Below are 23,119 nucleotides of genomic sequence, written 5' to 3'. Positions count from 1 at the left end.
GTTTAGGCCTAAATTACAGGGTGAATGTCACTAAACCGATGACTGACTTTGAACTAGATTATCCTAAAACTAAATTATTAACCTTTTTGTCTGATTCATTGTCATTGATGTTACAAATTGAAAGAGATTAGACAGAACACGGATTCAACATTAATAACAATAAAGCAAGTACTTAGTTCTAGTGGAACTTATTAGTTATTACCTAATCAAATACCAAGAGAGACCATTGTATTTAGCAGTAGCCTAATTTTATTGCCCCTGTAAGCAGCATTAATTTTTGTTTTGATTGACCGCACGTAAAAGAGTCAGCGTTTGTCTTGCGGTGGAGCTGCTGTAAAATTAGTCATAATCGTGTTGAGTGGGATGCTCGAAACACTAATTAAACAATGGGCAGGACCATGTAAGTTACAAATTAATTTTAATAATTAATATGATGATATTATGGAGCAAATTGTGGGCATAAAACGTGAACCAACCCCTTCATTAACAAGGACGCGAGGCATGTTTCCATCGTTAGTCAGTCTTCTACACCAACTACTTAATATTGAGATAAAGAGTTATGACTCATTCATACTTAGGGTGCGTTTGGAATTGAGGTTGGGCAGCTATAGCTTAAAAGCTACAGTACTAAAGTGTTTGGTAAACACTAACTGCTGTAGCTTTTAAGCTATGTTGATATGATTTTTCACTTGTATAATATAAAATTTATTATATCTTTAATAATTTTATCAAAATTATTATTTAAAATTTATATTTATTATATATTATTAACTTTTGTTTCATAATTACAGCTTTTTTTTCACAGCAGCTGTAGCTTAAAAGCTACAGCACTTCAATCCCAAACGCACCTAGGACGATAATTTGCGTGGACCAACGAATGGCTGCTATCCTCACTCCTCGGTCTTAAAAGTCTTTCATTTTCTTTTTTTTCCTTCATTTTTTTTCTTGATTGGTTTTAAACAAGACGTTAGAAAAATTTATGTGGAAGAAAAAGGTGTAGTAAAAGACATCAATGAAACACAAGCCCAAATTGTTGTATAGCAATAATTATTAATCGTATGTAGGCGGCAAAGGCATGAAAAAGAAGGATAATAGACATCAAAAGAACACTTGCTGGCCATGGCAATGGCAGTGGATTTGGCATGGCTCCTCCTCAGCCTCAGGCCTTTATGGACACTTGACTGCAGCGCCATCGCAATCACCATCAAGAAAGAAGCAGACAGCTGCCACCTTCTTCACCTTCTTCCTCTTCGTTGGTGCTTCAGTTTTTTTTGGCTGGTTCCACTCCGTAAGCCCTCCTACTCCTAAATCTAAACCCTCCGTTAATTTTTTTTTCATTTGCATTCATATTAATTAGTACCTTTTTGTCTCATTTCTGTGACATAACAAATCAACATGAAAATATCATGCACTAGTTGATCTCCTTCTTCACTTTGGACTCCGAAAATGTTTAATACAACGCTTCTAATAATAAGAATAATATATTAAAATTATTCTTTTGAGGGCGATAATTTTTTTTTTGTTTGTTAATTAGTTCAAACAATTAATAATTTCTATTGATTTTGCCTCTAAATTCAATAAGCCTTCGTTGTATAAGAAACTCAAGTGCATAGTTCTTTTGGTATTCTTTCATTTTGCATGTTCATAACATGATGATTGAGTATTATTGAGGAAAAAAAATTTAGATGATAAAAGAGAGATAGAGAGGAAAGATAAAAAGTGAGATACAATATGGAAAAAAAAAAAAAAACTTTTTTGATGTTGGAAATATAAAGAAGGGATCTGTATCGACAACAAAGTATCTAGAATTTTAAACATTAATATTATTTAATTTGGATTGTTGGATTGACTTAAGAATAAGTGTGATTTTAAAATCCGCCCCATAAAATGTATTAATATTAATTCAATAACTAAATACTGTGTCCACAGTCTATATTTTCAGGAATTGTGCATCAAAATTCAGTTATAACTACCGCAAAATCACCGATCGAGCAACAAGAATTTGATCTCCAATGCACTAAACATAATGTAACGCAAAGCTGCCCCACCAATTACAGCTATCCAACACCTCACAACCCCAAAAATCCTGACCGTCCATCAAATTTAAGTACGTGTCCATCGTACTTCCGATGGATTCATGAAGATCTACGGCACTGGAGAGACTCAGGGATCACAAAAGACATGATCGAACGGGCGAGAAAGACCGCACACTTCAGGCTTGTGATCGTCAACGGGAAGGCTTATGTGGAGAAGTACAAGCAGTCGATACAGACAAGGGACAAGTTTACTTTGTGGGGAATATTGCAGCTGCTGAGATTGTACCCTGGAAGATTGCCGGATTTGGAGCTCATGTTTGACTGTAACGACCGACCTGTCGTCCGAGCCAGAGACTTTGGAGGCCCAAATTCAGGCCCACCACCTTTGTTCAGATACTGCTCCGATGGGTCCAGCTTGGATATTGTGTTCCCTGATTGGTCTTTTTGGGGCTGGTAAATATCACCTTTTCCTCATTTTTCATTGAAATTTCTATCTAAATAAAAACATGATGTTTAGAGTTTTAATAGCAAGATTTCAAAAGTAGCTCAGTTAGCCTTTTTCTTTACGATCTAGCAAAAACTCAGCATTTCAAATATAAATGCCCCCAAGTATATATATTTTGCGAAAATATTCAAGCTCGATGCTTTTTTGTTGTTATTATTATAATAATTATTATTATTTTGTTGTTTGAATATCAATCATATGCAATTTTGGATTAGATAAGCAACTGGCATGCGGATCACCTATCAATTATTCATTGGTTGGACGCTTGACATGTCAATTTTCTATTGATTGTTCATTGACTACTCGTCAAGTGTGACAGATTATGTGTGCATTTTAAGAAATATTGTAAGCGAATTATTTATTTCCGTAAAGTTTCCAAGACTTTTTTCTCTTCCGATTTAGAGTGTAGGCTAGATTCGATGGGAAGATCTTTTGTATAACTAAAAGAAATCTTATTACTAATTTAGTTAGCCCATATGATCCGTGGGAAATACTAGTAACCACTAGTGAATGAGTAAATATTTGGTTAAATATTAAAAGGTGAAATAACACCAGCAATAATACTTGTTTTTGGCAGGGCTGAGACTAATATAAGGCCATGGAGTAATGTGTTGAAGGACATTGAAGAAGGCAACAAGAGAACCAAATGGAAGGAAAGGGTACCCTATGCTTACTGGAGAGGGAATCCAAACGTGTCCCCAATCAGAAAGGAGCTGATGACCTGCAATGCCTCGGACAAAAATGACTGGAACGCTCGCCTTTATGTTCAGGTAATTAAATATTTGCCTTAACAGTAATATATCAATAAAAATGTTGAAGTAATTATTAATTGTGTTTGATTGAATGCGCGTTTTAATTTATTTTAGGACTGGGGACAAGAATCAAAACAAAATTTCAAGCAATCGAATCTAGGAGACCAATGCAGCCACAGGTATAAGATATACATAGAAGGATGGGCGTGGTCAGTAAGTGAGAAATACATTTTAGCTTGTGACTCGATGACCTTAATCGTAAGGCCACGTTATTATGATTTCTTCTCGAGAGGAATGGTGCCAATGCAGCATTACTGGCCAATCCGAGACAACAGCAAATGCACTTCTCTTAAATTTGCTGTGGATTGGGGCAACGCTCACACAGAAAAGGCAGAGGCCATTGGTGAGGCAGCAAGCAGATTCATACGGGAGGATTTAAAGATGGGTTATGTGTATGATTACATGTTTCATCTGCTAAATGAGTATGCGAGGCTATTGAGATTCAAGCCCTCAATTCCTGCTGGGGCACTTGAGCTTTGTTCGGAGACAATGGCTTGCTCAGCAAAGGGGACATGGAGAAAGTTCATGGAAGAGTCAATGGTCAAATCTCCTAGTGATTCAATTCCATGCTCCTTGCCTCCGCCTTACCATCCTTCTGCTCTTAAGAATTTCACAGACACAAAAGTTAAATTAACAAGGCAAGTCGAAGCCTGGGAAAATGAATATTGGAAGAAAATAAATTAATTGATACTAATAATTTTTCCGATAATTTATGATAGCTTAAGCTTATTGTATCTTCCTTTTGATATTTAATGTTTTATGTTTTTATTCTCTTATTATCCTGTATAAATTTGGATTCGGATCTTCTCTCCTCCAGGAGTTTAATCTTTCCTAATGTTTGTAGAAGATGTCCCCACGCGTCATTTTTAATGAGTTTATTCACAAAATTTAATTAATCTTTCTTTATTAAACACATGTTTTAGTAGCTAATTACAATTCTAAAAGTAACAGTCATTCACGCGCAAGTGGTGCCATTTTCATAGTTCTCGAGAACTTTGTTCGAATTTGCAGGGGGCATATCAATTATGAATAATGTCAAGATCACAGTGAGAACACGACCGAACAAATTGTACGAAAATTACTAAAAACCCTTTCTTTAGCAAGTCACTCAGTCTCGGCTGTCATCGAGAGTCAATCGTCGATCGAGATAGCAGCCAGGATTGTGAATTCGTAAGGCTAATGATGCTTCTTTCCAATGAGTTGAGCAAATCGAAGAAAAGCACAAAGTCAATTGAAAAAATGATGGAGAAAAAAAGGAAAAAGCAGTAACATGTATAACTTGCTTGGTAAGGGAGAGAAAGGAAGAAGGTGAGAGAGTTATTAGAGGTAAGATTTGACGACGAGGGAGAGAGATGAAGAAGTATTGTTTCTTATTTTTATTTTTATTTTTATGGCTCGTTTTGAAGATTGGTGGAAACGTGTATCACTTGTTTTGGGTTTTATTACTGTAAGCCAGACTTTGTTTTGTATGTTTTACGATTTATATTTAAGATGTGACCCACCGAACAAGTTCTACGCGTAAATTTTAAAAACAAAAATGAAATGATGGCTACAAAACCATTACTGACCGAACAGGTCCTTATTTTTTTTTTTCTTTGTTGATTTTTGTTTTATTACCTTAAAAAGGAAGAATAGTTCAATTAAGTGTGACAAGTGGTTTATTTTCTTGCTTAATCATTAAATCAAGGCAGTTTTCTCCATTTCGAAATGTGAGTGAAGTAGACATCCCTCGAATATTAGAGAGGATAAAATCTGGGCAGTGCTATATAAGAATTTATGTAAATTAGGTCCAGTAATTGTCTGATTGTAAATATTAGTTGTAAATCTCATATAATATGAGTTGTAATATGAGCATTAGTCTCATGTAATTCAAAAAAAAAGTGTGACCAATGGGCCTTTGGTCCAATAGGAGAAGCCTTGCACTTACAATGTTGAGTGCAATGATTCGAGCTTCTATAAGAGCATTATGGAGGTTAGTTTCGGTTCTTCATTAATTATCAACTAATTGAGTGAAGACAGTCTCTCCCTTACAAAATGTGAGTGGAGTAGACACCCCTCGAATATTAGAGCGAGTTTAAAGTATTTGGACAAGTGCTTCAGTGGGTTAATGTATGACGGTGATCCCAGTTGTTTAGTACGATTGTAAATATTATAATTGTAATAACTAATATAATATCAGTAACAATTTGTGTATAACAAATTAAAAAAAAAGTGTAAATAATGAAAAATAATACTATAGTTTTAATCGGGAACTCTACTCGTCCGACCTTTTTACTTGTCCTTTTAGGGATCTTTTAAGTATGTTTTTGTCAACCCATCAATGAGTGGATTAAAAAAGGCAAGCTACAAATAAAATGAGTAAAAAATCTCTCACCATCGAATTGACGAACAAATTAATTTCTGACAAAGCAGTGATGGTTGTGAGTTGGCAGATTAATTGGTTTGCGTGTGTAAACTGATTTGCGTTTCACCGGCCACATTCTCTGTACAAACGCATTATATAAATGCTGTTATATATGTTTTAGTCGAAGTTAACTAGTTAAGGTGAAATTGGGTAAATGTAAACAACCGAAACAAGGGAGAGCGGCGGGACCACAGTTACTTGATAAGTCGAGACAAAGTAGACCAAGTCTTTCGGACTCTTAATAAGCTCTCCATTTCCTTTTGCATTTTCTTTTTCTTTTCTTCTCCGTTTAGTATTTCTTATATCAATAATTTTTGTGATAATATTATTTTGATATTGGTATCAGGACTTCTATCCTGAAACCTTGAAGCGTTCATCGATCGATACCAATTTTCAATTTTGTTTTTCGCGTTTTAGAGTTTTCACTAGATAGGCAGTAGGCAGGAATTAGCCAGATTAATTATAGCTGGTAGAGTTAATGGAAAATATTGGTGCATTTCTTGGATTTTGGGAGCGTGGAGCTCAAAAACGTAGCAATTTTGAAGAGACTGCAAGTCGATCTGTGAAGAGATGGGCGTCGACAACAGTTTTCTTATCATTTTTCATGATCCTCTTCATTGGTTCCTTCCTTTATTGGGTGAATGTTGTAAGTATCTACCTACTTGCTTCATAATCTGTAGTCTTTCTTTTTCATTTTTTTCTCCCCTTGTGTTTTGCTTAATTAATTGTTATTTATTAATTGCAATGGCTACTTTGGATTTGTTTTAATATAGAATACAAATCACAAGTACACAAGTAAATTGATAAATAGTATTTTGATCGTGTGGTTATAAAAACGTATTCTACCTTTCAGCGGCTCCAACATAACCGGATCCTTTATTAATTTATTTTTAGAATATAGTACTTATTTATTGATAAATGACAGAGTAAGATATCATATAACTAATTATTATAATTACTATGAAGACTTTGACAATATAAAGGAATTATTTTAATAGAATTAATTCTTATTTGTATTGAAAATTTTCCTGAAAACGTTAGTCTCATATAAAGTAGCTCAATTAATTGATGATAAGCGGCAATTCAATTCAAAGTTGCCACACTTTAATAACACAACCCTGAATCTGATCTGCTTAATATTGAGTGCATGCAAAGGGACACATGTAAGAAAACATAGAGTGACCTAAGATCAGTTAATAATTTACACTTAATTGAGTCCGTATTATTCACATGGCAGTGTCAACAACCTTTGAGTTGGAGTCCACACCTCCTTTCCTTAACTCTAGGTGAAGGATTCCAATCTTCCTTCTAGTTATGGGATTTTATCATTAAATATGTCGGGTTTCAGTTGAAAATTTTCGCTACACAGTAAATAAACTATAATCACAATAATATTACTTTGATTAAAAAAAAATTAGGTTCCAAAATTTTCACAAAATATAATATGTATATATATCGAGTTTATATATGGTGTCTACACCGATCGGTTATGAAATGTGAACATAACATTGTTTATAATTTACTTTCTTCCTTTTTTTTTTCAAAATTTTGCTATATTATCATATCCCTGGTTAGATAATTCATAGATATTATTTGTTGTTATTCAGTCTGTGTTTCCAGGTTCTCTTCTACGTGAAGAAATATTTGCCTCCAAAAGTTCGGAAGAATCTCTTGGCGAATGTCCGGAATATTTCCGGTGGATACACAAAGATTTAGAGCCATGGAAGCACACAGGAATCTCCAGGGAAATGCTTGAAAGAGCCAAAGCACATGCACAGTTCAGACTAGTGATTATAAATGGAGACGCTTATGTTGAGAAGTATAAAAATGCTTATCAAACAAGAGATGTTTTTACGGTATGGGGAATTTTGCAGCTTCTTAGATTGTACCCTGGGAAAGTACCGGACTTAGAGCTTATGTTTTCGTGCGGTGATAGGCCAGTTGTAAAGAAAAGAGATTACGAAGGTGCAAATTCAACGTCGCCGCCGCCTGTTTTTCATTACTGTGGCGATCAGGAGTCGCTGGATATTGTATTCCCAGATTGGTCCTTCTGGGGGTGGTAAAGCCTTCATAGTTCTTATTTTTTGTACTTTCTATAAGCTATCTCTAGCTGGCTAGATGTTCATTGACTTTTATTTTTGTCATTATTATATTTAACTTGTAGGGCTGAGACGAATATAAGGCCATGGAATAGCATACTGGAGGATATAAAGGAAGGAAACAAAAGGACAAAGTGGATAAATAGGGCGCCCTATGCATATTGGAAGGGGAATCCATACGTTTCCATAGCCAGAGAAGATCTTATGAAGTGTAATGTTACAGATAAATATCAATGGAAAACTCGCCTTTATGTCCAGGTAATTTTATTTCACGGTAAATATTTTTGTTTAAATTGAGATACTTCATCCATTATATGGAGATCATCTATAGTTTTGTGAAAACTTTGAAAAAATCGCCAAATATCAGTCACTATAACATGAGTAACATTAATTAGTATTCATCTGTATCTTGATGGATCACTTACAACTATGTTCAGGACTGGCATAAAGAAAAAAAGCAAGGCTTTGAGAAATCAAAATTAGCAGATCAATGCACTCACAGGTACCCTAATTTTCATTTTTCTTTGGGTCAAATTTTATTACAAAATTCAGATAGGATTGTCTCTGCTATACTGATAAGATTTTGATTCATTGTTTTTAACTTAATGAAGATACAAAATTTACGTAGAAGGACAGGCATGGTCGGTGAGTGAAAAATACATATTAGCATGCGATTCAATGACCTTGCTGATAGAGCCTAAATATTACGACTTCTATTCAAGAAGCTTGGTGCCCTTGCAGCACTACTGGCCCGTTAGAACTGCAAGAAAATGCAGGGATATTAAATTTGCTGTTGAATGGGGCAACACTCATACTCGCCAGGTAACAGATTATTGGAAAAAAGAAAATAGTAGTGCTACACATCTTAAATTTTTTATTCTCAAAAACTCATCCTAAATGATGTGGCATTAATCAATTGGTTGGTGAGTTAATAGAATTAATTTTCTTGTATTTTATAAAGAATTATCAGCTGCTTAAGGAATAACACATTATTTAGGATGAAATTTGAAATAAAAAAATTGGAATGTGTATCATTAAAAAAAAAATGTTGCAAATTAAAAACATGCACGTCGTTTCCAAACAGTTTTATTATGATGCTGTAATAATAATATTCATAAATGTTAATGAATGAACTACAGGCACGGGCTATAGGGCGCGCAGGAAGCAGATATATGCAAGAGAAGCTAAAAATGAAATATGTGTACGATTACATGTTTCATTTGTTAATCGAATACGCCAAGCTTTTGAAATTTGAACCAAGAATACCCAATGAAGGGAAGAAGGTGTGTGCACAGAAACTGGCGAGCTCACAAAATGGGCTAGGGAAAAGATTCATGGTGGAGTCAATGGTGAATTCGTCTAGTGAAACACTTCCATGCACGATGCCTCCTCCTTTTGAACCGCTGTCACTTGAAGCGTTTTTCGAGAACAATGAGATGATTAAAAGACAAGTGGAAATGAGGGAGAAAGATTCCTGGGAAAGTCTCAAATTTGGTTAATAAATTGATGGCGTATGAAGCAATAATTTAGCTTTTTAGTTTTTGTGCTCGTTGTTTATTTATTTTTCTAAGTACATTTATGTTAAAAATGAAAAATAATTAGATATAGAACTAGCAATATCTAATGGAATTAGGGCTAGATTTGGTAATGTTGTACCTTTTTATTGGCAATGCTATAGAGATAATCAGCTGTTAAAAAAATCAGTTATGCGTTTAGTAAATTTATTTTTAAAAGTATTGTGAGTTTTAAAATCGATCGTATATACATGGTAAATATTACTATTAAATTATTGTAAGAATGTAAACAAATAAATGGGGCGTAATGTTGAATAAAATTTATTTAAACATTTATAAACACATATATAAAATATTTTTAATGTGTATATATAATAATTAATAACTAAAATATTTTATATTACTAATTTTATTTTTATTTAGTTGTGCCAACATAATTGGTAATAGTAATAATCTCTTTAAAATTAATGATTTTATTTTTGAATTAGTAAGGATAATTTTGAATTTTTATATGATATTATATTAAATATAAAAAGGATTTTTAAAATTAGATTTTGAAAAGCTATTCATTCCATACTTTTCAAAATCCGTTGTAGGATGAGGTGATTTTGCCAAAATGATTTCAAAATAAAAAATTACACCAGAATTAACATTTAATTTTTCAAAATCACTTCTAAGTCTCCCAAAAGTAATTCCAAACCAGCCCTTAATATTGTTTAATATTTGGAATACGGCTCCCTCATTTTTTTTTTTATGCAAACACGCTTTTAAGTCGTGTAGTTTAAGAGAGTCAGTTTTTAATTCTATTAAATCGCATTGCTTTATAGTTTATTAAAAAAATTAAATTCCACAGCTTAAAAGCGTGTCCGCATTAAAACAAAACGAGGACACTTGCACATAAGAATGATTAGTGCTATCAAATTAGTAAGATAAATGGGTAAATATTATAATTTAAGCTGCCTTGTTTTTTTACGTGATTATCTTGCATATTGAGAGACGAAAATTAAAGCAAAAAAATAAAATGGGGAATTGTATTGTGTATAGCTACAGCGATTCAGTTTTGTTACGTTAATATATATATGTAGAGAGAGAGAGAGAGAGAGAAGGAAAAATGGTTGGAAAATATTAATTTGACAAAATTCACACAAGTGTATAGAAATAGGCCACATATATATATATATAACAGGAAATTATTAGAGGGCTCGGCCTTTAATAATATCCAAGCTCATCTCACTTGGGTCTGTTGCCTGCAACTCGACGTGAATCCCGTCCAATTCTCTCTTGAATCTATCCTTCGAGCTTGCATAAACCATCTTACTCCTCACTCTAGATGCGTCCGGCGCCCTGTACGTGCACACAAAAATTATGACGCTTATTTAGTTTAAAGGACAATTCGTAGCATGGACTCAAACGTACCAGGCGATGAAGAAAATCTTGGATTTCTGGACGTTCTCGCTGGTGGTGAAATCAAAATCAAAGACAGCATGGCGGCACTCATCGGCAGGCAATGACTTGGTAAAATCCTCGTAGCTTGCTTGTGGGCTGCCAACTCTCTCCACTGTCACTTGCTGGATTTTCTCGTCAATCTTGAACACAATGAACCGATGGTTCCTCTTTGCTTTTAGCTCCAAGAACTTGAGCTTGCACTCGTCATGCACCGCCATTCCAGACACCGCATTGGCCTACCACCATAAAAAATTATCAATTTGATGAAGAAGTTAATACCTAATTAACTCAGCTATACCAACCATCACTTTTTTATTTCTGTAAAAATTGATATATTGAAATATTCATATAACAGGTGATGCGCCACGTCCGTTTGCTACTTTGTTCATTATTCCAGACACCTCTCCTCATCTCCAATTTGACAATTAATTCTATCTCTAACGAGTTTTGGAGTTGGACCGGATCAGGAAATCTTGGCTCCATCCTGAGGGAATCACATTAGCTTTTCAGGATTTGATCACCAAACAACGTCTATTCAATTTTACTACAAGGGACTAAAATTATGCCAAAAGAAATTGAGATCCAAAATGTATATATACACGAACTACGGCATTTTACAACCTATAGTCTGCAATGAAGTATTGAAGGAGCCATTCTAAAGTTACCTTGTTATTTATTTATTTTTGCTACCTTTTGATAATTTCCTTTCGAGTGTTATATATGCTAAAAATTGTATAACAAATGAAAAAAAAAGGGGGTTAATTAATTCAATGGGAGAGTTGAGTGAATTACCATGTTGGCTGCGATGGAAGATGAATCTCGCAAGGATTATTATATTGAAGAAAATGATCAAGAAAAGAAAAGTAATGAGCTGGGATTTGAAAAGAATTCAAGAGAGAGTGTTTTCTGATTACGGTGTGACATATGATATGAGAACTGTTTTTGTTGCGAGAAACAAAAGAATTGTAGGGGATGGAGGAGAGATTCTTATGGGATGAAACACTTTTTTTTTTTTAGTTTTAAATTTAATTTTAAGCCGATCGCGTCCACAACAAACTTTGATGTTGCCACGTTGTGGATTTATGCGTACATTTTAGATTTTCGATTAAGATTTAGGCTGTTGAAAAATCGGGATTTCTAAAATTAGAATATCTTAAAGCCTAATCTTCCTTATACTTCGCATATTTATTATACGTAATGATGAAATTAAAAGGGTGGCACGTGATTCATATATGCAAATTAGCCCAGATAAATTTAGGATATTATTGCCCCTTGCCCAAGTCATTCATATTGAATCACTAACTTAAAAATGATATAAAACTTGATATCTTTTTTTTTTCCTCTCCGAAGATTAATATAATATGGATTAGAAGCAAATTAGGTATGGATAATGTGACATTAGTTCAATAAAAATATAGAAGTTGAGTTGGCGACGATGATAATAATGTCTATGCTTATCTTTCCAAAGGGGTTTATTTATATAGTAATGGTCTCACTTTGTGTGTTGACCCTCACTTAAAAACAAATACAATAGCATATATACATATAATTTACAAAGAAAACAATTCATGTTGCACACGCAAGATATTGTTGTGGTATTTAATTTGTTTCATCGATTTCTGAGGCACGATGTGACGATCTGCAAAAATTACAAAAATTACAAAAATTACAAAAATTACATTACCAAAAAGGTTAAAAAAAAAAAAAAAGAAGAAGCGATTTCAATTTGGGTTTGATCGTGTCACGTGCGACGGTGAGTGGAGTTCATTTGCATACCCTTCTTATTTGGGTTTCAATTCTGAGAGTGGAGGCGGGGGGTGCAAAAAATGGTCACATGAGAAACTCGTGGAGGAAGAAACTCCACCCCCCATCCGCGCGCGCGGCACGGACTCAGTGGAGTCAAAATCATGATGCCGCTCTCTGTCTCTGACAGAACAAAGGGGGGCGCTGCCCCTTTTGTTTTTGGCCCAGCTCAATTGTGATCGTAGATTACAGTCTGCAGAGCCAAAGCCAACGATCATCAATGAACAGATTTTGTTATTTCCGTAGGCCCCGCTCTGTTTCATTAAATATCTGGCCATTTTTAAGTCGATTTGGACCGTCCGATTAATTAAAACAGTACTGTACGCGTAACCAGTTCTGATTTCGATTGTAATCCTTACTTAATTTTTAATTTTTTATATTTTTTGAAAAATAGATATTTTTTTTCTTTTTTTCTATCATTAATCTACTCGCTAACGTATGCATAAAATTCCGAACGCGCTGCTGCTGGCTGCTGCTGAAATCGAAACTCAGCATGACCGTTAATTTTAACAATACTGATTTCTTAAGATTATTTACTGCCGTTAAAAAATGTCCCACTATTTGCTTCTATTATTGCTCATACATACGTTACAAAAGGAAGTTAAAATGTTTGCCTTAAATAAAAATCATCCTTAACGACGCATTTAATCAATGACATTAGAAATTAAATATGTTTTTAATTCAATAAATCAGCAGTTGTACATTAATAAATAGGATAGCACGAATGATAAATGAATTTGAATATTTGGTATGAGTGTGTGTGTGTGTGTACAGAAGAAAAAAAAAAAGAGAGAGAGGGGGGGCTAATGTAGGGATGTATGAAAAGGGTGACGCGTTTTGAAATAAGAGAGCGAGTGTGGAGCAATGACCGATATTCACGAGTGGCCCAAAGTTTTGAGAAAAAAATAAAAACGCTGATAGTTTCGTAGCAGAATCCTAATGATGACAAAAACAGAGCAACAGAGGTGCGTCGGAGGGCGGGGGGGAAAAAGAAGAAAAATACAAAGAGAAACTGATAAGAAAACAGAGAGAGTGGACCGTGACCACCAATCAAACACAAACGAATGAATGACTTGCATTCATTAACTTTCCCGTCTACGCTGATCCGTCAACGTTAACTCGTTTTCGACGACTTTGTATCTTCGCCGAAACGTCGTTACACGTACTTGTCATTTCATTTCTTTTCTATTTGATGATCATCTGTTCATCTATCTACTCAACTTGGTTCATCACAAATCGCAACCCCCCACAACCCACCCCCAAAAGCAAACAATAAACAAACAGAGCTCTATTTCAAAATTCAACCTGCGAAAGCTCCAGAGATTGCATAGAGGAGGAAGGTCAGTCTTCTCTCAGCCTTGGGGGTCTTTCTTTTCCTTAAATTTCTCGTTTGTTTTTATGCCTTGTCTCTTGCATGCTTTAAAATGGATTATTTTTCTTTGCTTTTTGATCCCTTGACAATCACGGATGGTCGGATAGTACAGATACCTATATTCTTGCGAAAAGGCGGAGCTGCTCTGTTCTGGGGTCTCTCTTACTTTTTTGTTTTTTAGTTTTTGTTTTTTTGGGACCATTTATCTCAAATCTCTGCAGCTTAGATGAGATATAATTGAAGTGTTATGTGAAATATGCTCTGTTCGGCTTTGGAGGCAGCTGAAAAAGTACATGAAGGACTCCCAAAAAACTCTTTTTCTTCCTTTTTTCGTTATCCAGAATGAATATGCAAAATATCATTTCTTTGTTCTTGATTCTCTTTCCGACTTTTACTTGTTTTGCTTTAGTATTCTGTGGTTCATTGTTTTTGATACAGTGCTAAAAGTGGTGTGCCTTTCTTTCTTAAAAGGATCCACCCATCCAACTTTTTGTTTGTTTAATACAACAATTTATTCCCATTCTTTATCTCTTTTCCAGATTCTACCACCATTGGTATCTGTAAATTTCCCGCATAGAAATTAAAACAAAACTCGACGAAGCCACTGTTTGGGGGCTTAGGGTTTCAATCTATCGGGTTCTTTAAATGGCATTGGACGTATTTGTGCATGTACTTGCTTTAACTGTCATCAGTGTCTTTGTGTTGTTCAAATTTTAGAATTTTTTTCTTCATTTAGTTATCCTCTTGTTGGTTCTAGCATAAAATGCTCAAGTAAGTTTTAAAATCTATATATGTGCTGGATTTCAGGTGCTTCTTGCTTTCTGACAATTCCTGAAAGAAAGCTGATTTGATTCCTTCAAACTAGTTCCTCAAATTTGATAAAAAATTACCATGAGTCATCTCAAGCTAGGAGTAGAAGTTGTGAGTGCCTACGAACTCATGCCCAAAGATGGGCAGGGCTCATCCAATGCTTTTGTGGAGCTCCATTTTGATGGTCAGAAATTCCGCACAACCACCAAGGAGAAAGATCTCACTCCTGTTTGGAATGAAAGTTTCTACTTCAACATTTCTGATCCCCACAATCTATCAAACCTTGCTCTTGATGCCTACGTCTACAATCATAATAGAACAACCAACTCCAAATCTTTCCTTGGTAAAGTCCGTCTTACTGGAACGTCATTCGTCCCTTATTCTGATGCTGTTGTTTTACATTATCCTCTGGAGAAGCGTAGCATCTTTTCTCGTGTTAAAGGAGAGCTTGGATTGAAAGTTTTTGTTACTGATGACCCATCAATAAGATCTTCAAACCCTCTTCCTGCAATGGAATCATTTGGGCATTCAGATTTGCGCTCAACCAAATCTCAAGCACCAGAACAAGTTCCAAGCTCAGCGCCTGACCCATTCTCAGATGATAAAGCTCGGAGAAGACACACATTTCATCATCTTCCAAATGCAAATATCTCGCAACAACAGCAACATTCATCCCCATCTGCAGCACAGCCATCAATGAATTATGGTGCTTATGAGATGAAATCTGAACCACAAGCTTCTAAAATTGTGCATACATACTCAGGGTTATCTTCACAACCTACTGATTATGCACTTAAAGAAACAAGTCCTTTTCTTGGAGGGGGACAAGTTATTGGAGGGCGAGTTGTGCGTGGTGACTTGCGAGCTAGCACCTATGATCTTGTTGAGCAGATGCGGTACCTTTTTGTACGAGTTGTGAAAGCCCGTGACCTTCCTTCCAAGGATGTGACTGGGAGTCTTGACCCATTTGTTGAAGTAAAGGTTGGGAACTACAAAGGGATTACAAAGTACTATGAGAAGAAACAGAATCCTGAGTGGAATGAAGTGTTCGCCTTTTCGCGGGAGAGGATTCAGTCATCTGTGCTGGAAGTTGCTGTCAAGGATAAGGATGTGGTGAAGGATGATTATGTTGGATTGGTCAGGTTTGATCTGAACGAGGTTCCCACACGAGTTCCACCTGATAGTCCATTAGCTGCAGAGTGGTATCGTCTTGAAGACAGGAAAGGGGAGAAGAAAAAGGGTGAACTGATGCTTGCTGTCTGGTATGGTACGCAAGCTGATGAGGCTTTTCCTGATGCATGGCATTCAGACGCTGTTACTCCCACTGATAGTCCTTCAAATGTCTCCACACACATCCGGTCTAAAGTTTATCATTCTCCAAGACTATGGTATGTCCGTGTTAATGTGATGGAGGCACAAGATCTTGTCATATCTGACAAGAATCGGTTTCCTGACGCATATGTTAAAGTGCAGATTGGTAACCAGGTTCTAAAGACAAAATCTGTTCAATCTCGAACTCTGAATCCAGTTTGGAATGAGGATATGATGTTTGTTGCTTCTGAACCATTTGAGGATCACCTGATTCTCACAGTTGAAGATCGTGTGGGCCCCAATAAAGATGAGACTATCGGTAAGGTTGTGATACCATTGCACTCTGTTGAGAAGCGTGCTGATGACCGCATTGTCCACACCAGGTGGTTCAATCTTGAAAAGTCCGTCTCAGCTGCGTTGGATGGAGATAATGCAAAGAAAGATAAGTTCTCTAGTAGACTGCATCTTCGTGTGTGTCTTGATGGAGGTTACCATGTGCTTGATGAGTCAACTCACTACAGCAGTGATCTCCGACCAACAGCAAAGCAGCTCTGGAAACCATCTATTGGTGTGTTGGAGCTTGGCATTCTAAATGCCGATGGCCTCCACCCGATGAAAACAAGAGATGGAAGAGGCACGGCTGACACATATTGTGTTGCAAAGTATGGTCACAAATGGGTTAGAACTCGAACCATAATTAATAGCTTGAGCGCGAAATATAATGAGCAGTACACCTGGGAAGTCTATGATCCAGCCACAGTTCTTACCGTGGGAGTTTTTGATAACAGCCATATTGGTGGTTCAAGTGGTAGCAAAGACGTGAAAATTGGTAAGGTTCGGATTAGAATCTCTACTCTTGAAACTGGTCGTGTATATACACACTCTTATCCCCTTCTAGTGCTCCACCCCTCTGGTGTCAAGAAGATGGGTGAATTGCATCTGGCAATACGGTTTTCTTATACATCATTTGCAAACATGATGTTTCTATACTCACGACCCCTCTTGCCGAAGATGCACTATGTCAGGCCATTGACCATGGCTCAACAGGATATGTTGCGTCACCAGGCTGTCAACATTGTGGCAGCTCGACTTAGTAGGGCAGAACCTCCTCTGAGGAAGGAAGTAGTTGAGTACATGTCCGACGTGGACTCTCATCTCTGGAGCATGAGGCGCAGCAAGGCAAATTTTTTCAGACTGATGTCAGTTTTCTCAGGATTATTTGCTGCTGGAAAATGGTTTGGGGAAGTTTGCATGTGGAGGAATCCTATTACGACAGTTCTAGTACATATTCTCTTTGTGATGCTTGTGTATTTCCCAGAACTGATTTTGCCAACTGTATTTCTGTACATGTTCATGATTGGGCTTTGGAATTACCGTTATCGTCCAAGATACCCTCCTCACATGAACACGAGAATCTCGTATGCAGATGCAGTGCACCCTGATGAGCTAGATGAGGAGTTCGACACATTTCCTACAACAAGGAGTCCTGACATAGTTCGCATGAGGTATGATCGGCTCAGGAGTGTGGCTGGAAGGATACAGACAGTCGTGGGTGATGTAGCTACTCAAGGAGAGCGAATTCAAGCGCTATTGAGCTGGCGGGATCCTCGGGCCGCAGCTATATTTGTGATTTTCTGTCTTGTGGCTGCTGTTGTGTTGTATGTGACACCTTTCCAGGTGCTTGCTCTTTTAGCTGGATGTTATATCATGAGGCATCCCAGGTTCCGGCATAAGACACCCTCTGCACCAATTAATTTCTTCAGGCGGCTTCCGGCTAGAACTGATAGTATGCTTTGATGGGTTATTGGTGTCACTGGCTAAGTTTGTTTTACTAGTGTCAAATTCTGGTTTTGATAGTGGTGCTTGTAAAGCTTTGGCTTCTTTACTTGTTTACTGATCCTGGAAGTAATTAAGACATATGTTCATATACTTAATTTGAGATTAATTATATAAATCTTGTGTTTCCAACATATCTAGCACTAAACTCCAATGCCATTGTATTTATAAGGTTATGAAGAGCATTAGACATGTGATATATCTCTTTCTTTCTCAGCGTCTTGTTTTAGACATCTACTGCACTATAATCTGTGCAGCTTAAGTTTTGAATTAAAAGAATAGAAAAAGTACAAGGCTGATCTAACTAAATTTCTTTTTGTATCATATTAGCAATTGACCACAGAAAATTTTCTTCCTTCTCATTTTTATTTTGCCGATTGCAGAAGTCGCTGTCTCGCTAAAGGGAACAAGCGTTATTTTGGTCGACTCTTTGAATGTTGGTTGCCTCCAATTTAGTTTATCGAGGTGTTAGATTCTTGGAGACAATTGTGTTGTAGTTCTTAGTTCTTACAGAGAATATCACTGATCCGTACAGTGATACAGAGTTTTAACTAAAGAAAATTTGAAGCAGTTTTAATATATATAAATACATAAAATTTTACGCACCAACTTCAAACGAAAGGAGAAAGTAAAATTAAAAGAAAACGAACAGTAACACAAACTTTCATTACAATACGAATAATACATGGAGGACTATGAAGTAAACAGGAGTTAATAAAAGCATCATAGTATCACAAACATCGTGAGAATCAAGCATCAGACCAATATATTTCCATTTCACCCTTACTTTGAGGCACTCCCAGGGCTTCCCAAACAGCTTTTGATGCATCAACAATATTGTTTCGGCATGGAGGCTGATAATCATGATCGGAATCACATCCCATTGTGGAGTCACACTCATCGACAACTTTAGCCTTGACACTATTTCCATTACCGTAGATGTTAATATAGTTCAAGCACCTGCTGCCTTTGTTGTACCATCCAGTTGACAGTGCCACAACTGGTTCATCATCTGAATGGTACTGGTTGTCACATTCAGATGGGCCACCGCCATCCCCGCCTTTCTGGAAGCTGTTGAGTGTTAATGTTGCCTTTGTGTGACCCGTCACCGTTGGTGAACATCTGAAAATGCTGTAAAGCTTGCCTTGTTTGCAGCAATCGGAGTAGTTTTCTTGATTGCACTGTCCTGGTGGAGGCTTTTTCCCTCTTATCTTGCCACTGGGGTTACAAGTACCAGCTTCAACACCCAATGACACTAGTGCAAGAACGCAAATGAGAAGAACAACACAAGAGGAAAGTTGCTTCTTCATTTTGTATATTTCTCTTCTTTTGCTTTGTGAATCTGTTGTAATATAATAGGTTTGGTGAAGGACTTTAAAATGCAATAGGCCGTATATATAATAGAGGTTACATGAATATGCAAAATTTTATTACTTAATGTAATATTTACGCCATTTTTGCAGTCAGAGTTTTAAGAATTAGATCCATTAATTATTAAAGATAACGTAGGTGATAAAGCCTTGGAGTGTTTTTTTGTATTCTAATATTACAAGAACCTTGATTTAGATTTTATTGTGAGATGTTCATAGTGAAGTCAACTTAAAGAAAGTGCTTATGCTATGTGATATATATGTGTTTTGTCTTACCGGAGGCACAATAATCAGAACCAAAAGATATATATTGTATTATTATCAGTATATTGCTGCAATAATTTATTTTTAGAATCCCATGATCTTGCATTACGATTCACACACGAACCAGAGAGAGACAAGATCATGTACATTGATTGGCCATGATCAATGATGCTGCTCAGCTCCTGTTACAGCCTCTGGCTTCTGCTGTATCTTGTTGCCTTTAACTCAAGCTTGAAGCTACAACAATCAGCCCACACACACACATGCTAGCAAAACAAGAACGAGAGAGAGATTTCTACACTCTTGGCATCAAATGACTACATAGTAATTCTCGATGGGCCAAAGTTATGTATATACCATAAAATGGGTGTAAGAATTCTTTATGTACCAGTACAAAATTGTTCATCGCTAAAATAACATAATTAAAAATTATACTTGTCCATAGTATAATAATGTATAAGGTAAAAAAATTAAACTCAATAACATAATATTTGATCACATAATAAAAAAAATCTATTAAAATTGACTTTTAATATTTGACACTAATCACGTATTAATCTGATTAAATATAAAATAATTAGAATGATTTATATATGCTGCCTCACGTAAATATACCATATATGTGACATAAACTAGCAAGAAGACCATTACCTTGTTTCTATATTGATTGATCTTTAAACTAACTCATTGAGACAACAAGATTACAAATTAAAAAAAATAATTACCTCCGATATTTAGTGAAATCAATAATTTCCCCTGATCATATTCATAACCTACTAAAACGTCCCTAGATTTAAAATGTTAACAAATATTAGAGTACTATACTGGATCACTTTTTTTATAGGGTAATTCCAGTCTTTAATCAAAAGTAGCTAGATAAGTCGTAACAGAACTAATCAATTGATTTCAAAACTGTCTTTTGAAAAAGATTGAATTATCATTCAAAGAATGAATATCATTAACGTTTTCACAATGGGGATTTCTGTTGGATGTTAGAATGTTAATTAGTTTGAAGATGGTTAATTAATTTTGTTAAACGTAATTTTTGTCGTTGTGCCCTATATACAACATGACATACATATATGAGTATGATAAAACTGAAAATCAAGCATCAGCCCAGTCAGTATATTCAAGCCACCCCACTGATTTTCAGGCATTGGATCCCCAAAGCCCTTCCATACAGCTTTTTGATGCGTTAACAATGTAAATATATATCATAAATCATAAATCAGACGGCAATCGTGATCGGGGTCAAGTCACATTCATCGACGACCTAATTATATAGCTCTAACTCTTTTCCATTACCATGCATAATGGTAATATTAATTGTTAATTTACTTGAAGCATCTCCTCTTAATCTTTTTGAACCATCCTGTAAGCTGATATAATGCCACAACTGTTTCATTTTTTTTGAAGCTGTTTAGTGTTAATGTTTTACCTTTGGGTACCCAGTAATGGGTACAGTTATAGCGGGGTGAACAATTGTGTTTGTGTGTTTATATATATAGGTATATACACACTAACTCTCAGGCACGGGCACCCCACATTTTTGTAAATGCTGACACGCTCTTAAACCGTGCGGTTTAAGAGAGTTAACATAATTTAACAGCGTGTTCGTAAGAAAAAAAAAATGAGAGTATCCGCATTAGAAAAATACTTATATATATATATGTGTGTGTGTGTGTGTGTGTGTTGGGGGATAATATATTTGCCTCCAATGCAACACTGAATCGTTTTTGCGTTTTCCTCTACGTGGTTTTTTGCCACATATTTTGCCACTGGGCTTGCAAGTCTTAGCTTTAACGCCAAATGAAATTACAAGAAAAATAAAGCAAACAACAAGAAAATAAAGAAAACTAAAGCAAGCTCGTGTTGTGCAAATTTATATAATGAGGATAATTTATGTGTTGTGCAAATTTATTTGTAGTGATAATTTTGAGGTTGTCTTAGTAGTGAAATAAAGTATAGCATTCGTTAAAAATATCACATCACTAACACAATGAGGTACATGAATCAGGGAAAATTGTAAGGAACAGGTGGAATCTATATACATATAGATAAGATTTTCTACCGGTTTCATTGGTGAATTCAACTTAAAAAGATATTCCTTTAGAATCCTATGGCCGCAGCATTTTCTAAATTCAATCGTGTCTAACGAAATTCAGTATCAAAACCTAGTAAGGACGGTATCCTACTTAATTGCCAGTGCAAAGCAATACATATTAAATCGAGTAACTGAAATGAAGTAGCTATCAAGACCTCAAAAATGTATCTTTAAATAGTTAGATTTAACTACTCTGCTAATTAATTGTCAATCACTTTGTATTTTGCTCTGAAGAAACTTAGATCAAAAGAAAATCTTGATCATCCGTCACAAAATTAAATCAACATTAGATTATTATCATCACAATTTCTTCGGAAAATTACACCAATCCATGCTGTGATATTGGGTACAACTTATCTGAAAAAAAGATTAAAGCTGTTTATATTACATTAATACTTAAAACTTCATAGCAAACCTTATAGCGTGCATGCATCAACTTCAGAAAAAGAAAGGATAGAATGAATCTGAAAGAAAAAGAAAAGAAACACAAATTCTCATTACAATTATCAATACATGGAGGATTATAAATGAGTATAAATTTTCTTCAAAAAAAAAAAAAAAAAAAACAGAGAAGGGGGTTTGGATGAGGATGAGAATCTTCACCGCCCATTAAACACCAACATTTATTCTTTATTATTATTCGGACTCAAACTCGGGCGATTGTGGACATAAAAAGCATTTATGGCCAACCGATCGAGCTATGGTGAGGGGCTGGAAAAGCAGCAAATATAACCATCATAAGCACATATATTTGATGAGAAATAGGCATCAAGCATCAGACCAATGAATATCCAATTCACCCCGAGATGTAGGGACTCCTAGGGCTTTCCAAACAGCTTTGGATCCGTCAACAATATTGTTAGGGCAGGGAGGTTGATAGTCGTGAACAGAATCACACCCCACTGTGGAGTCACACTCATCAACAACTTTAGCCTTAACACTTTTGCCATTACCATAAATGTTAATATAGTTCAAGCATCGGCTGCCTTTATTGTACCATCCAGTTGACAATGCCACAACCGGGTCATCGTCTGAATGGTACTTGTTGTCACACTCAGATGGGCCGCCACCTTCCCCATTTTTCTCGAAGCTGTTGATGGTCAACGTTGCCTTTGTGTGACCGGTCACTGGTGGTGAACATCGGTAAATGGTGTAAAGCTTGCCTTCTTTGCAGCAATCTGAGTTATTTTCTTTGTTGCATTGTCCTGGTGGAGGCTTTTTCCCTCTAATCTTCCCACTGGGCTTACATGTCCCTGCTTCAACGCTCCCATATGTTACCAGAAAAACAATGCTAACAATTACAAGGATAATATTGCTAGCACAAACTTGCTTCTTCATGTTTATAATAATTTGCTTGCTTGCTAGTTTTGGTGTGGCAAACTTGGGTTTGTGACACGCTATTTATAGGGATATTTTGACCAAACCCGACTATT

The 23,119-nt window shown here is 35.8% G+C and overlaps 4 protein-coding genes and 1 pseudogene across 4 annotated transcripts; 3 read left to right on the top strand and 2 right to left on the bottom strand.

Moving 5' to 3' along the window:
- The first annotated feature begins 967 nt into the window (after positions 1-967).
- LOC18047250 (O-glucosyltransferase rumi homolog) lies at positions 968-4,037 on the top strand. The gene is made up of 4 exons (XM_024188855.1): positions 968-1,288; positions 1,930-2,489; positions 3,119-3,311; positions 3,408-4,037. Exons 1-4 carry the CDS (start codon positions 1,076-1,078, stop codon positions 4,035-4,037), a joined length of 1,596 nt encoding a protein of 531 aa, XP_024044623.1. The 5' UTR covers positions 968-1,075.
- Positions 4,038-6,085: 2,048 nt separating this feature from the next.
- On the top strand, positions 6,086-9,394 carry LOC18047249 (O-glucosyltransferase rumi homolog). The gene is made up of 6 exons (XM_006445017.2): positions 6,086-6,403; positions 7,365-7,816; positions 7,922-8,114; positions 8,294-8,358; positions 8,468-8,678; positions 8,996-9,394. The coding sequence occupies exons 1-6, from the start codon at positions 6,236-6,238 to the stop codon at positions 9,353-9,355; spliced, it is 1,449 nt and encodes a 482-aa protein (XP_006445080.1). The 5' UTR covers positions 6,086-6,235; the 3' UTR covers positions 9,356-9,394.
- A 1,144-nt stretch (positions 9,395-10,538) lies between these two features.
- On the bottom strand, positions 10,539-11,751 carry LOC18047248 (actin-depolymerizing factor 10). The gene is made up of 3 exons (XM_006445016.2): positions 11,609-11,751; positions 10,787-11,052; positions 10,539-10,714 (listed from the first exon to the last, which is right to left on the bottom strand). Exons 1-3 carry the CDS (start codon positions 11,609-11,611, stop codon positions 10,564-10,566), a joined length of 420 nt encoding a protein of 139 aa, XP_006445079.2. The 5' UTR covers positions 11,612-11,751; the 3' UTR covers positions 10,539-10,563.
- Positions 11,752-13,583: 1,832 nt separating this feature from the next.
- Positions 13,584-18,082, top strand: LOC18047247 (FT-interacting protein 1). The gene is made up of 2 exons (XM_006445015.2): positions 13,584-13,959; positions 14,799-18,082. Exon 2 carries the CDS (start codon positions 14,883-14,885, stop codon positions 17,907-17,909), a length of 3,027 nt encoding a protein of 1,008 aa, XP_006445078.1. The 5' UTR covers positions 13,584-13,959; positions 14,799-14,882; the 3' UTR covers positions 17,910-18,082.
- Positions 18,083-18,697: 615 nt separating this feature from the next.
- On the bottom strand, positions 18,698-23,024 carry LOC18047245 (annotated as a pseudogene).
- Between the last annotated feature and the right edge of the window lie 95 nt (positions 23,025-23,119).

The sequence above is a fragment of the Citrus clementina genome, unplaced genomic scaffold, assembly GCF_000493195.1.
Source record: "Citrus clementina cultivar Clemenules unplaced genomic scaffold, Citrus_clementina_v1.0 scaffold_3, whole genome shotgun sequence".
Classification (NCBI taxonomy): Eukaryota; Viridiplantae; Streptophyta; class Magnoliopsida; order Sapindales; family Rutaceae; genus Citrus; species Citrus x clementina.
This window is presented reverse-complemented; position numbering and strand designations above follow the sequence as displayed.